The sequence below is a fragment of the Mastacembelus armatus genome, chromosome 14 (genome assembly GCF_900324485.2).
Source record: "Mastacembelus armatus chromosome 14, fMasArm1.2, whole genome shotgun sequence".
Taxonomy (NCBI): Eukaryota; Metazoa; Chordata; class Actinopteri; order Synbranchiformes; family Mastacembelidae; genus Mastacembelus; species Mastacembelus armatus.
The window spans coordinates 9,967,632-9,982,336 of NC_046646.1; the positions used below are offsets into that span (position 1 = coordinate 9,967,632).

Here is a 14,705-nt window from a genome sequence, read left to right on the forward strand (position 1 = left end):
AGCTGGTGCAAACAATTTCTGCAGCTTTTCCTACAACTTTTGTTGATCACTCTCTGTCTGCAGAAAAGCAGTGTTGGAACAGACTGTGTTAGTACACCCTCTTATGCAACATTTGGATAATATTGTTCTGTGGCAAATAGTATATTGGTTTCATAATGACAGATGGACCATCAGTTATAGTTTCCAAAAAATGTCCAATATTTCTCAAATTGTGTCAGGGGTATGTAAGGTTATCTGCACAGCTGTATCTGCAAAATGTGGCTACTGTAATGAGTCAAAAGATTAAAATTTGTTAAACCAAATGATTGCATGAGATTTTATGTCCAAGTGTTAATTTGTTATATGCTTTAAATTCCAGGCTACACTGAGACATTAAACCCAGTAGTTAAATTTCAATTAAAAAACTGAAAAACTGTTCTCAGTACTTTTGACCGGAAGTTAATACCAGACAGACTGACATGATGGTGCTCAGGGGATCACCAAAGTTATTATCAAGTTCATTCTGAAATGTACATGATTGTCTGTACCAAATCTAATGACAGTGCAATCAGTATTGTTGTTGAACACACTATACTCACACCCACAATGGTGAACCTGATAGGAGTGCTAGTGGAAAAGCCAGAGGATAAGCAGAGTCATTAAGGTTCATCCCCTAGAGTTCATGGCTGGGAGAAGAGACCAGGCCAATCTGCAAAGAGTTTCGGAGATCTCAGCCTAAACCAAAGTGGAAGATTGGTCGACCAGCAGACCAAACTCTGCAATTCATAGATATATATAGCCAAGCAGATAAAAACAATGCCATCCATAAAGAAAGACAGTTTGTGAAAAACAATACCTAATAGTTTCATGAGTTCAACTTAAAAAAAAAAAAAAAAAAAAAAAAAAAAAAGCAGAGCACCTTAATCATTTACCACGGTGTGTTTAATCCTGCTGCAAACAGCTGACTTAGTGAATGGGGCACTGTGGTTCTTAAAGTATCCGCACAGGCAGCATAATTCACTAACTACCAGACACACAGTGTTGATCAGTGTTTATGGGCCTAATGAAAAGACTCAAGCGTGTGCATGCCACCTGGCAAATTTACTACATAGATCATTACCAAGCTGTGTGAACTACTGTAACTGCCCAATGTTATAATGGTAAGTTAAATGCAGTAAATGATGTGTATATGGCATCATAGCACATTTAAAACACGCATTTATCATTGTGGGATTCTTGAGTGTTACAGCCTAAATTCATACTATGGACCTGTATAAATACATATACTGTACAGTCAGGAGAATGAACGCATGTTGGAGCTTTGCCATGGAAGGACTTATAGCTAATTAAATGGATTTTTAAATCAATTTCAAATGTGCTAAGAGACTGTGTTAAGGGGTTTAAACAGAATAAATATGAGTCTTGATAAAGAGACCTTTTCTTGGAGGCTGCCAGCAGAACTTTAAACAAAGCAAAGATGATTTAAGGATGGCTGTTATTCATGTAGAAACTGCATCACAATAATCTAAATAGGATGTGACAAAGGCATGAGCAAGAGTGAGAAAATCCCTGAATAACCCAGCTACAGCCTTGATGTGACTTTCACTGGTTACCCATTATTATGGGAGGCTTTTTGGCATCTTTATTCAATTGGCAATGCATTTTGCAATTAGCAATTCAATGTGCAACGTGGCAATTCAATACTCAATTCACTTTGAATTAAAGGTAAGTCAACTGCATGTCATATGGCCATGGGTTTTTGGTCTCTTTCTCAAATATGCCAGGGAAGCAGCGGGAGGAAACCGGAGTAGTATTATTACTGAGGTGGTAGGTTAGATGCTGATTTTTTCTATCCTCTTCCATTAAGTAGAGATATTGTATTTAGAATTGAAACTAAATTATTTTCATGATCATAACATCTTCAGATTGTTTTTCTGATTAATAATTTTAAATTAAAATTTAATTTTAATTTTAAAACATTAAAATGTCAGAAAATAGTGAAATATGCCCATTGACCTGTTCAGATGTCGTAATGCATCCAACTTATAGTCCAAAACTCAAAAGGTCATTAGTTTAATATCATGGAAGCATCACACTTTTGTCACATTTGTAAAGATGGAACCAGCAAATGTCACAATAAACACAAACCTTTGATATGTTGATCACACTGACACTTTGGGAGCACAATGTGCAGGTTTACATCAGGGCTATATGATAAATCTGCTGTAAATATTTTATCTCCATTCATTTGTAATAACACAGACAAGATATAGACAACACAATGTATTAGTGTAGATTAGGAAAATCATGACCTTATGCTTCAATCTCTAAAAGATCTTACTTCAGATAGCATTACTTGTTATCTGTGTCCAATCATGTCACACTGAGAGCTGAGAGCAATTTGTATTTAGATTTCTGCTCCAAAAACAACAACAGCAGCAGCTGTGGTTTAAGAGAAAATCAGTTTTTGCAAATAGATAATCTCATAAATGTCTATCAGGTACAGTATTTGAAAAAATAGTTTTATCTTCCACCTTCTTCATATTATATACATGTATGTCCTAGTGTTTATTACTAGCACAAGCCCTAGCATCTGTTGAAAGACGGGAATGTTTTATGTAGAAGAATAAATCACAGCGTTTTGTAATAATTTGGCAAATTTCAAGTCAAAGACTGTATTTACTGTCTGCAGATGCCAGAATTGCTTCAGTACACCACTATATCTTTTCTTCTTGGCATGAAAACAAACCGTGATAATACATAATTGAAAAGAGTCCATTTCACTGAGGTTGTGGTGGGGGGGGGGGGTTACTTGTCCATTACCATATTGAGTATGTAATTAAACTGTCACATAGCAATCCTCTATGTGTCTTTGTAAGAAAGAGCAGCAAAAAATATTTAGTTGAACAGATTTCTCACAAATGGAGAAAAAGATAAAATGAAAGTCTAAAAATCTGGTAATTAGGAAGCTTCACTTCAACAGCCTGCTGGTAACCAGAGGGAGCTAAGGTGCTGCAGCAGAGATGAATATTAATGGAAATTTGATTAAACATTCCCGTGTCTTTAGCTGAATATCCCACAGGCAAAGCACTTACAGAACAAAACAAATTAGCCTGGCACTTTTAATTATTGATGTTGTGTTTTCTCAAACATTCCTTGTCTCTTTTTCTGTCTGACGAGATCTGAACAACAGATGTTTCTAAGGACAGAACTAACATTAGACTTTGTGCCCTCTGGCTGACTTTCAATCGATGCTCCCCATAGTTCACATTAACTGGGAAAACTGTGACGTGCACTTTAGTCCACGTGATATTTGATGGGATCATTTAACATTGAAATGTGGTGTTAGAAAAAAAAAAAGAATTAGAACATTTAGAAAACAAAATGTGTTTTCTGAGTTTTTTCATTTGTGCGAATGAAATCCTGCCTAAACGGCCGAGTTCATCCAAAGCAACATTTACTAGGAAGATTTCACTGTGATACAGATGCAAAGAAACAGGATTGCTCATTGTTTTTTAAAATGAATTTGAGATTTTCAGTGAGGGTTGCAATATATTAAGGAGCACACACACAAAAGCTAAAACTAAACTTTTAAGCAGGAGGCATCTGATCTGTGATGCTGATATAGATTAAGACATTCGTGAATTAAGGGTAAAATCTGCTGGTTTCAGACTATACAGAATAATATCTACGTAGACTGAGGGACTCACTATTTTCCACATTCAGATCTTCACATTTTTATGAAACCAGGCCTGGGTTGAAACCTTGGCAGCTAATGGAGATCCTCTGTAGGTGTTAGCCTTGACATTGGTTGACTTTTAGTAGCTTAGACTGCACTCACAGCAAAGTGCTTACCACTCCTTTCAACTCATTATAGTAAACATCAGCAACTGTGTCACTAATTATGGCTTTGTTAAAGTGATTCCGCCCTTTACCCAATTTCATTTTTATCCATTTTTAAGAGTAGATAAAGTACATGCAGGCCAAGAGCCTTTTAGTGAGTTACTGTCTAATAACAAAAGGTGACTATCCTTTACTTTGTTCACTCATTCATGCATCTAATAAACACTGCCAACATCTCACTGCTGCATTGAAACCTGCATTGTTTGTCCCAAAGGAGGATTGCAATTACAGCTCGGAACAAGGTGACTGACTGGCCCTGGTGGAGATTTCTTTATGTATGGATGACAACATGTTTATTGTTGTGTTTTTTTAATAAAGAGACCATATGTGGATTTCACTTTACTACATTTTCATAGAAGCTTTGTTATTAATCGGAAGTAAAGTAAATAAATAAAAACCAGATTGGCACTAATATTTCTAAAACTAAAAATTGCCATATGCAGTGAATAATACTTGGTGTTTTTGGTTAGAACCATGAGCACAGGAGCGTTTTTATCATCTGTTTTTGTTGCTGCTCAGAGATCAACACAGAACAACACTTGGCCTACAGCAAAACAAACACCAAAAAGAATAACAACATCCTGCCTCATTTACACCTACTACCAAAAAAAAAAATAAAGTGTTGCTGTGGTTTGTAGACCGGACAGTTCACTTCATCGCAACACCCCGAAAACAGTGGCCCACATTGCATGCATCTAAAAATAGTAATTTGGCTGCCTTTCCTAACACTGCCCCTACATGGCTGCTATTGTAGCATGGCCTGCCACGACAGTGCACAACCGTCCACCAGGATCTTCTGCAGCACTGTCTGCTCTGACCTCTGGCCTGAACTTTGCAAAGATGTGGAGCAGGACACATAATCCAAGGCACTGTGTTAGACAAATAGAGTTTAATGTCTAAATCCAAACTTCATCTCAAGGCTGTCATATTTTTTTCTATCTTGTACAATAAATCTCTAATTTAATTACAGTAGAGAATTGGGGCTGTGGAGAACACATTTTATAAAGTTATTAAATATTAGGTGCAAGAAATAAAAAATTAAGATTAATGGGCTGTTCTATATAACAGATCAGAGTAACAACTAATGTCCTTGACAGAATATATAGTGGTAAACTCTGGCCTGTTTTAGGTGCCTGTTCTGTACCTTATTCCAGGCACTGGCTGTAGAAAAGAATGAATGAATGAGTAGTCTCCCCCAGAAGGACTCGAACTTGGGGATGTTTGTTCAAGTGTGACAGAACATATTTTAGGCACAGGATAAAGTTTTCATGTTACTTCAGATGTAAAGTTTGACTTACTCAGTGGTCAGCTAGCAACACACATAAAATGCTGTGCTGAGTGCGCTGTGAGCTGCACAGTGTCCTGTAGTTGTTTACTGAATAATACATTTGAAAATTTAAAAACAGGGGCCTGGTCTTCTGGACCATGGAGTTTTTCAAAAGAGCACTTGAACTTCAGCAGACATATTGCAGTGAGCAGCACAGCACTCCCAAGGTACTTGTAGTAATTGGATTCTGGTTGTTATATCATAAATATTTGATATAAGGTTTAGCAATAATAAGGTAATTTATCATTTCTGGAAAATAAAGACCATTGACTGAAAAGGCAAACTTTTTTCCAAACGGTGGGACAGCTCTGCAATTGGATGATACAGACAGAGATGTTGATTTGACACTGCACTCTGACAGCACAGCCTCACAAACTAACAGCAGTCACTGGAGAAAATGTGAACTGGTTTGAGGTTAGTGGTAGTATTACTGCAAACATGAAAACAGCACGCTGTAATTATAGCACCATAAAACTGTCACTTGTTTGTTTGGATTCATTATTTTCATTGCTGCTATTTCTCAGTTGTTATTAAAAATCTGTCGGCAAGCTACTGATTGATTTTCACTAATTTATTATATGTCCTGTCCAGGATTGTAACATTCTGCTAAGTTATTGTTCAGGTAGCCAGTGTGGCTGCTGTGCTACTCCCTCCACAGTGCTGACATAAAGAAGATGCATAAATTCAGGTTGTACTTTGTAATATTAATTTTTGCCTCAGTCCAGAAACGTTTCACCAGAATCCTATGCTTGTTTCCCATTTGTGCAGAAACATGGTAGTGCACTAAATGGTTCTAAATGGTTAAATTCTACACAGGTATATCTGTCTTCACTCACTATTGTAGCTGTGACAAGTCTATTTAAACAACAGAAATTATACTGCTCTTCATGGTATACAGTAATACCTGTCCAGGGTGTACCCCTGCCTCCCACCCGAAAGAGAGCTGGGATAGGCTCCAGCAGATCCCTGTGATCCTGGTTAAGGAATAAGCGGGTATAGAAAATGGATGGATGGATCTCTCCATTAATACAGTAAAGAAACTTTTAAAAAGCCCTTGGGAAAGCCTGTTCTAAGAGAATGCTGAAAACAGCTGCATGCAATGCTCTTACCTTTGACAATATCACCCTCTGCTGGTCTTCAACTGCATATGAGGACACACTGCTTTTGATTGTTTCTTGTGGTAAGCCTACTTTGCTATCATGATTCACAGCTGCTAATATTCAAGTGGAATTGATAAGGCATGAAGTATGATTTGAATGTGTAATGTGATCTAAATTACATCACACAAAAAGATTAATTATCAAAGATTGAATATTGTATTTAGTGGCATATCCCTTTACTATGGCTGTGACTGATTTTTCTACCAGTGGCTTAAAATATAAAACAACCAATCCATTAAAATGCGATACATACTGTTTTTCAGAGTACCAGATATAAGCAAGAGGTATTACTGAAATCCAGTCATATTCTTATGAAAAATAAAATTTGATGCATTCATCCTTTGCTTGCCATGATGAATTGCCTCTCAAGCAATGAGTGTGGCCCTGCAAATTATTTTTGACGCTCTTAGAAAATAAGGTAGAAAAGTCTAGACTTTAAGTGTTTTCACTCTCCCGTGGTTCTTCATGAGATGTTTTACCCAGAGGCTCGATATTTCCAACTATTGCAAAATTTATTAGCACTTGTGACAATGTGACAAATAGCACAATTATCTGCTTCATCATGATGTTTATCATCGTCCCTCCTATGATTGCAAAGTCATTTTAAGACTGCCTTCTACAAAGGAACTTTAAATAGAAAATATTGATTTTTTTCATTATGAAACCATACACATCTTCCCAACTGTTCATGTGTAATATGAAGAAAAACAGGGCAACTACACCAATCACATTTCAATCTGCTTCGCAAATGTAACTTCCTCAGCTGATCCTTTAAATTCTTATTGCAAAAATCTTACTGCAAAACTGATAGCAAATGTTGCTTTGGCTTTTCTTTGTGTGGGTTTTGAACACACTTCTGGCAATTTGTACAGTACAACCTGTCGACTTGTTTTACTATACATGTACTTCATCAATCAATGTTCTTCCAGTATTTTCCCAGTTTTTGTTACATGTCATTATGGAGATAGATCCAGCGAAGTATTGAAAAAATATTGTAAAGTTGAATTTTTATTTGTGTTGAATTTGTGGCTGCACTATTATTCTTGATTTAGACTCAGAAGCAATGACTTGCATGGTTTTCTTTAGTGTGGCTCAGATAGTTTCCACTGGCTGTGTTTTATTGGCTCCTAAAGCATCAACACTGCCCACCTTTTGTACTAATTAAAGGTGTTTTGACTGCCTCTAGTGACTCATCTTCGGGTATCAGCTGTGCAGACTGTCAGCAGGTGGTCCCATACTGTCATTCTGCCCTTCCTCCTCTGCAGAGTCCTCAGAGCTGTTTACCACTGCAGCACTGAGTGTGTGGAGCTCCTCCAAAACAGACAGGAGGCTCTCTGAAAAGATACAGACAGGACACTGGTGAGATTAGTCATGTGTGTAGTACAGACAGTACATGTTAGGACCTTAAAAAGTGACAGACACATGAGGAGTCAGGACACTTCTTATCACCTGCAGGTAGCTGGACCTTTGCTCCCATAGAGCAGCTCCTCTCTGACAATGTTTGTTGTTGGCTGGAAGCAGCAAAGCTTTGTAGAGGTGCTGTGTGAACTCTTGTGTACTCACTTATCAGCCCTCGCTCATCCACAGAGGCCTGGAACAGATTCAGGTCACAGGAGGTCATCAGAAGAAATTAACAGCCAGTTTTTAAACTGTCTTTTACATTTAAAAAAAAAACAAAACAAAAAAAAACATCTTACCAGCAGTTGGCTTTTGTCCTTCTTCGTCTCCTTCAGTTGTTTATTCTGGACTTCCTTCTTTCTATGTTGTTTTCCCAAATGTTGACTTTCTCTCATTTCATCCTGTTTTCTTGCAGCCTCTCTCTCAAACTGACGCAAAGTCATAACTGCAAGAGACAAGACAGACTCAACAAAAGCCACTGGGAAATGCTGCTATATACAGTGTAAACAAATTCAAATCATATTAGATCACAGTCTGCAGTACAGATATGACTTCAACCCCCTGTGTTAGGCTGCTGATGGCTGGTGCTAATCCTGCTACCTGCTTTGGTGTGCTCTCTCCTGGCTGTATTGACGTGAACCTCCATCTCTCTCAGCTTCTCAGCACAGCGGTCCTCAATCTCAGACACTCTTTCCTGCAGGGCTAAAGAGGAACAATAAATGCACTGTTCCTCCATTCACTGTCTCACACACCAAAGAACAGAGTCTAACGCCTGGTATGCACATCAGCAGATAAACTGGATTTTTAATTGCATGCTAGTAAATATTCATAAACAAAATCTCCACAAAAAAAAGATAATTTAATCAGTTCCTGATTCATCAATTATTAGTTTCTGAATATATATCTAGAAGCAAACATTTGTTGATCTTTTGCCCATTAGAGGTAGTGGAATATAATGTGAAGGATTTTAAGACTTTGCATTTAAGGAAAATAAAATCAAACCATGTGAATTTGATGTCTGCATCATTAAAGTCTATATAAAAAAAGAGTCGATTACAGTGAGAAAACCACAAAGAATAATATCCCCAACTTAACAGTTACGAAGATTTATAGCAACTCTAAGATCGTTTATTTTTCTGCCTTGCAACTTTACTGGTTTGGTTTACTCTCATAGTGTTGTTTTCTGTGGCAGGCAGCTGCTTTCAACAAAAAAAAAAAAAAGCTTGAAAACACTAAAACAGACTCTACACTACATGGCCAGCATCAGATGTACAAGGTTAGTGAGTGGTACATTTTGAAGCAACAACAGACAGATACATAACATCAGGAGGATGGAGTCTAAAAACAGGGCTAATGTTAGGAGTTAATATGGGATATGCATTCATCAGGCAGGCCAAAACAAAACCCCAACTGAATGCTAATGTTCCATATCTGCTGGACTGCTAATAAGTTTGCCATATCAACCTAAAAGTTCATGTCAGTTTTATATTCCCTCTTTTTCTCTGGCCTCAAGTGGCCAAAATACAAATATATCAGCTAACAAAGGTTAAAAGAGTTTCTTAAGTGGCCAGGATGAAATTTAGTAACTGAGCCTGAACTAAAGTCAAGGTGCTCTTGAGAATCTCATCTAATCCCCAGTTGGTCCAGTGAAGCTAACAAGGCAGTGTAAGGAGACTGTAATGAAGGACTTTTCTGGAAAATGTGCAGGAGTGCTTAGTTTGCAGTCGTGCAGTTTAATGTAGCTGCTGCGTACCACGCTCACTGTGCTCCTGCTGGATGAGCAACTCAGAGCAGAGTTTCTCCAGATTGACCTTGCTCTCCTCCAGCTGGGCTTGGACCTGGTGTAGGCTCTGCTCCATCTCCTCTCTGCCAGCCACAGCCTGCTGGACCTCCATTGACCTCTGCTCCAGTTCCTGCTGCTGCTGCTTTAGTTTGCTTTCATCTGAGGAGAATGTACAACATGAACCGAGGCACATACACTGCCAAACACTATATCAAACAAATCAACAGATAATTTGTTAAAGTAAGTTGTGAGTTGCAAGGACGTTTACATTGTTCTCTCAGATCAGCCAGAGATTTCTTGATGAGCTCTGGGGTTCTTTTGAGCTCCTGTGTGAGCTTGTTTCTCTCTTCACATGCCAAACTAAGCTCTGTCTGGAGGTGTGTGATGCTGTAGGGCAACACAGACAAGATAACAGAGCCAGTAAAAGAACAGAAAGTCAAGCAGAGCGATAGACAAGCAACTGCACACAGGAAAAACAAAGCAAGCTAATCTTTTAACAGCCAGAAAGCCACTATCTGGCTTTGCATACATCTGTGATATATTTATATTTTTGGTAGTTGAATTTGATATGAAGATGCATTTATCATTTAGAAAATGTAAAAATAATGAACAATCATACTCTACCTGTCCACTGCCTGTTCTGTCTGTTTACTGGCTTGCTGGACTTTTTGCAGAGCCACCCTCCTTAAGAATAAACCTGTAAAGCAAGAACACTGTGATGCTGATCCATAATCACTTAACTGAAGCACTGCAATCAGCTTCCGGTATGGTCACACCTTCGATTGTCTCCACTTGTCTTTTAGCAAAAGTTAGTCTCTGAGTAAAAGTGCTGAGCCTCATTTGAGCTGCATCAACTTCTGCCACCTTGTTTTCAAACACCAGACTGAACCTGTGAGGCACAGCCAAAATGCAAATTAAGTGCTGTCTGTGATGAATATTTTCAACATCGATAGCAATTTCTTCTATTGTACTAATTTGTTTTACCTACGCACTGCCTCTGTTAGGGTTTTAAGTTCATCTTCTGCGTTCTGACTCCATGACTTCACTTGGGACTTTTCCTTGTCAGCCTGGGCCAAGTCCTGTTTCAGTGTCTGGACAGAAAAACACACATATATAATAATAGAGCACTTTACACAAATCTGTTGTGAGGCTCACTTTTGAGAATGTCTTCATGCTCAGCAGCTGTTCTTAAAACCTCAAATCCTATTAGAACCTAGCCAGGTTTTCATATAGTCAGCATCCTGTGTTGTGGTAAAAAAGTACAAGGGTTTATCACTTTCCCAAAGAACACCAAATTTATTGCATATTACAGAATTTTAGACAGCCACCTAAATCACATGACCTGCTGTGGCACTAACGCTACTAACCTCCTTTTCCACTCTCTCCAGGTCCAGCTCAGCTATCTTGTCGTCTAGGCTGTGCTGGAGCAAACTAGCCCGGTGCTGCTCTTGCTGAAGCTGTTGTTCCATACCTCTGACCTAAAAAACAGAAAAGTACCACACTTTAGAAACACTGGACATGATTGCTCTGTGGTCTACTCATAGATCACTGTTCTCATACTTGTGAAAGAAGTTTATTCTTTTCTCCTCTTAGTTCAATGTCCTTTGAGCGAAGCTGGATGCATAATTTGAACACTTTCTCTCTCCACAGCTGAAGAACTTGAAGGCCCTCAGATCCATTCTTCACAAGTGGGTCTGTTGAGCTCTAATAAAACATAAATGTATGTTAAATGTACACACATACAGCTTCTGCAAATGCGCCATATGAGAATGGATAATGATTGCCCACAAACTGATGTTTTCCAAAGCATAGTAAAGTTTTTTAAATGTTTTTTTTCATTTATTAACATTTTAATTTATGAATAGCCTTTGAAATAGTTTCTGTTATCATTATATGTTTTATATATCACCCACACAATCATGTTGTACATACAGAACACTTCACTTTCATTAGGGCTTTGTTGCCCTGTCTGGAGCTGGTGTTTCATTACAGATGATTCATCAGTCTTAAACCCTGCGGTATGCTTGAAAAACAGTTGGTGTGAGTGATCTGTCAGGTGCATCCACATTTTAGACTATTTCTTAGGCTGGTAGCACGCACTGTGAATAACATACACCCACCTTCTTCATCATTTTCTCTTCTTGGAGTGCGAGTATCTCATTCACAGAGTTAAGTCTAACTGTCAAAAGCTCTGTGGTCTTCTGAAGAGCTGCTTTCTCTTTGTTCAGCTTCTAAAAAATGTACAAGTAGAGACAAATGTACACATATTCGGCTATATTATTATAATATGCATGGAAATGTAATACTCATTTGGTCCACAGTTTTTTTTTTTTATTATTCCTCATGAAAATAACATTTTAAAATGTTTTCCAATCCAGCTAATTTACAGTAGACCGCTTGCAATCAATATTATTTGTACTGTCTCCACCTCAACAGCTTCAGTTAATCGTTCCTTCTCTCCTTTCTCTGGGGCATGCTGGCCAATATAATTTCTGAGGCTGTGCAGTGTTACAGATTGTGCCTCAAAAGCTTGTCCCATTTGGCTGAAAAATAGACATTAAAAAGGAAATTAGTGAAGCTGACTACAAAGCACTCTAGATCTTAAGCTTTCTTTAATTTTAGTTTGAATGTGGCACCTTAAATGTTCTTTAAGCTTATCTCTCTCTGTAGATGCCTCCATCAGAGTACTTTTAAGTTGCAGCACCTCAGAGGTCATTGATTGAAGTTTGTCCTTTAGTTCACTTTCTGCTTTTCTTGCTGCACTTAACTCAGCACAATGGGAAGTGTTCAACTGCTGCAGCTGAAAGTGAAAAGAGGCAAACAATTTTAAGACACATAAAAATTATGATGTAATACCATTTTGATCCCCAAGGAATAGCCCCTCTTTTCATTGCTTGTCTTGTGAGGAAGGTCAATTACAGAAAAGCACTATGGTATGTGCTCAGTGTTCAACTCTGGAATACTTCAGCTGAGCAAATGCCTGTTGACACTGGTTATTGGATGCAGGGTCTTGAGCTGACAAGACATCACCCAAATCAGTGTGTACAAGGTTTGTGATGATTTAAATTTCCATGCACACACACCTCCACTTCCTGCCTCCTCTGCATTTCTTCCAGTTGTTCTGACAGTCTAAGAGTCTGCTGTTTGGCCGCCTCCTCAGCCTGTAACCTACTCATTTCAGCCTTTAGAGCCAACTCCTGGGCTTCCTCTTTGCTCTTCTCTACATATCTCCTCAGCCTTGCAATTTCCTCACCAGACTCACTCTTTAGTCTTTCAAGCTGCAAGAAACAGAAATGTTAAACATATATATTAATATGTAAAACTAATCAAAGTGACACTTGCTCAATTAAAGCTATAAGATATTATTAAGGCAAGAGTGTACTAAAACATCACACTCCAAACTTCCAAAATGAGTTACAAGACAACAGTAACTCTCAGGTGATCATTGTCAATTTCAGTGTCACAATGAAATGTTTTGTCAGTAAACAGCAATACCTGTGAGCTTATTTTCTCCTTCTGTGCACTGCTGTGAATGAGCTCCTGTCTGATTTGGCTGAGTTCAGTATTAGCCTTACATAGCTCTCCACGCATTGCTTCCAACTCATGGCTCTGTCTATCATAAAAAAAAAAGATTATGCCATGTTAAACGTGTTCAAAATGATTCATCAGTAATCTGTGAAATGTTCAGTTTTGTGGAGAATGTCAGACTAAACCTCAGAATGACTCAACTGTATAACATTAGCATATCTCTTACCTGTTAAGGGTGCTCTCTAGGTCTCTCATCTCTTCTCTGTGCCTTTCTGCACTCTCCTTCAGTGCCTCCACCTGTCCCTTCAACCTCGCAGCCTCAGTCTTGTGTTTCTCTGTCTCTAGATACCACTCTGACTCCCATCTGTGCCACTGCTCACCTCTCTCTGCAGATCTGTTTATCAGTAAGAGGAGCTCTTATTGCACCAAATATGGCCCTCAACACACCTCAAGACAATCATAATATTTCTAACCCAATAAAATATACTGTGATACCTTGCCCGATGGTGTGATTGGTGATCCACAGGGATTCTTCCTTTTATTCTGTCCCCTTGTAACATCATTATTCTCTGATTTTCCTTCCTCAGCTCCAAGATTTCCTGTTGGGCCTGTGTGATAGCCAGCCATGGATTGGAAGGAATGGGATCTGCTGATGTTATGCTTGGGTTTATCCACGAAATGGGTGACGCTGTCCCTGAGACTGTAGCACCTCTGTGTGCTCCAGCAGACGGACCACTCATTGCAAAATGCGAGGGGGGTACCAGATCATCCTGGATTTTGTCTACATAACAAGAAACTAATTTTAACTACGTGTCTGAATGGGTTAGCTAGCGATTCTAGCTGTGCCTGAAGTTTAAGACGACAACCTCTCCCCTAAAGTTCAACCAAAAATTATTCGTTAACACTAGAGCTGACACGCTAACTAGATGTGTGTGCTAAGTTACATGACACTGTTAGTTAACTAGTTGGTATAACCTATGCTGCAGCCCGACCTTAAAGTTAGCTAGTTAGCTTGAAGTTACGAGAAAATGTCAACTAAAAATGCGACTAACTAGAAGAAACAACTTACATGAAACGGCTGGTGAGGTGAAGTCAGTGGGTGCTATGAGCTTGTCTTTTCCAAAGTTACGTTTTTCCATCTTTAATAGAGAAAACCCCAAACAGGAAAAGTCCACAGGTCCGCCACTGTTTGAGAGCTTTTTTTTTAACGTCTCCCGCGAAACACGTGATTCGTTGTTACCATAGTTACGGGTGAAAACGGCAACACGACGACCTCTCAACTTTAGCTGCTTTGGCGAGTCAGCGATTAATGCTCAAGCGACACATCTGTAAAATTACAAATACGTGCAGGATCCCGTGTGTATGTTTACGAACTGCCATGACTTAGATAAATGATCAAATATAAGTACTACATTTTACAGCCGCGCAGTGCATCACGGGAGAGTGGAAGGAACCTGAGAGTACTTTGTTATTCCTTTTCCCTGAGTGATGTCTAGCGGGGTGCTCTTGGGCTGCCATTAAATCTCGCCTTGGTGCTAATTATACATATTAGCTGGGCCTGTTAAAGAGGCTATACTTCAGGGCAAGGTGAATTACACAACATGTTTTAGCGTTTGATACTGACAAT

The 14,705-nt window shown here is 38.7% G+C and overlaps 1 protein-coding gene across 1 annotated transcript; it reads right to left on the bottom strand.

The window, feature by feature from the left end:
- Positions 1-6,862: 6,862 nt before the first annotated feature.
- cchcr1 (coiled-coil alpha-helical rod protein 1) lies at positions 6,863-14,310 on the bottom strand. Its single transcript, XM_026329436.2, has 19 exons — positions 14,148-14,310; positions 13,574-13,859; positions 13,305-13,472; positions 13,046-13,163; positions 12,634-12,828; positions 12,187-12,350; positions 11,979-12,093; positions 11,671-11,781; positions 11,111-11,254; positions 10,918-11,028; positions 10,535-10,641; positions 10,327-10,439; positions 10,175-10,247; positions 9,819-9,937; positions 9,521-9,709; positions 8,368-8,469; positions 8,067-8,212; positions 7,819-7,960; positions 6,863-7,703 (listed from the first exon to the last, which is right to left on the bottom strand). Exons 1-19 carry the CDS (start codon positions 14,215-14,217, stop codon positions 7,573-7,575), a joined length of 2,604 nt encoding a protein of 867 aa, XP_026185221.1. The 5' UTR covers positions 14,218-14,310; the 3' UTR covers positions 6,863-7,572.
- Between the last annotated feature and the right edge of the window lie 395 nt (positions 14,311-14,705).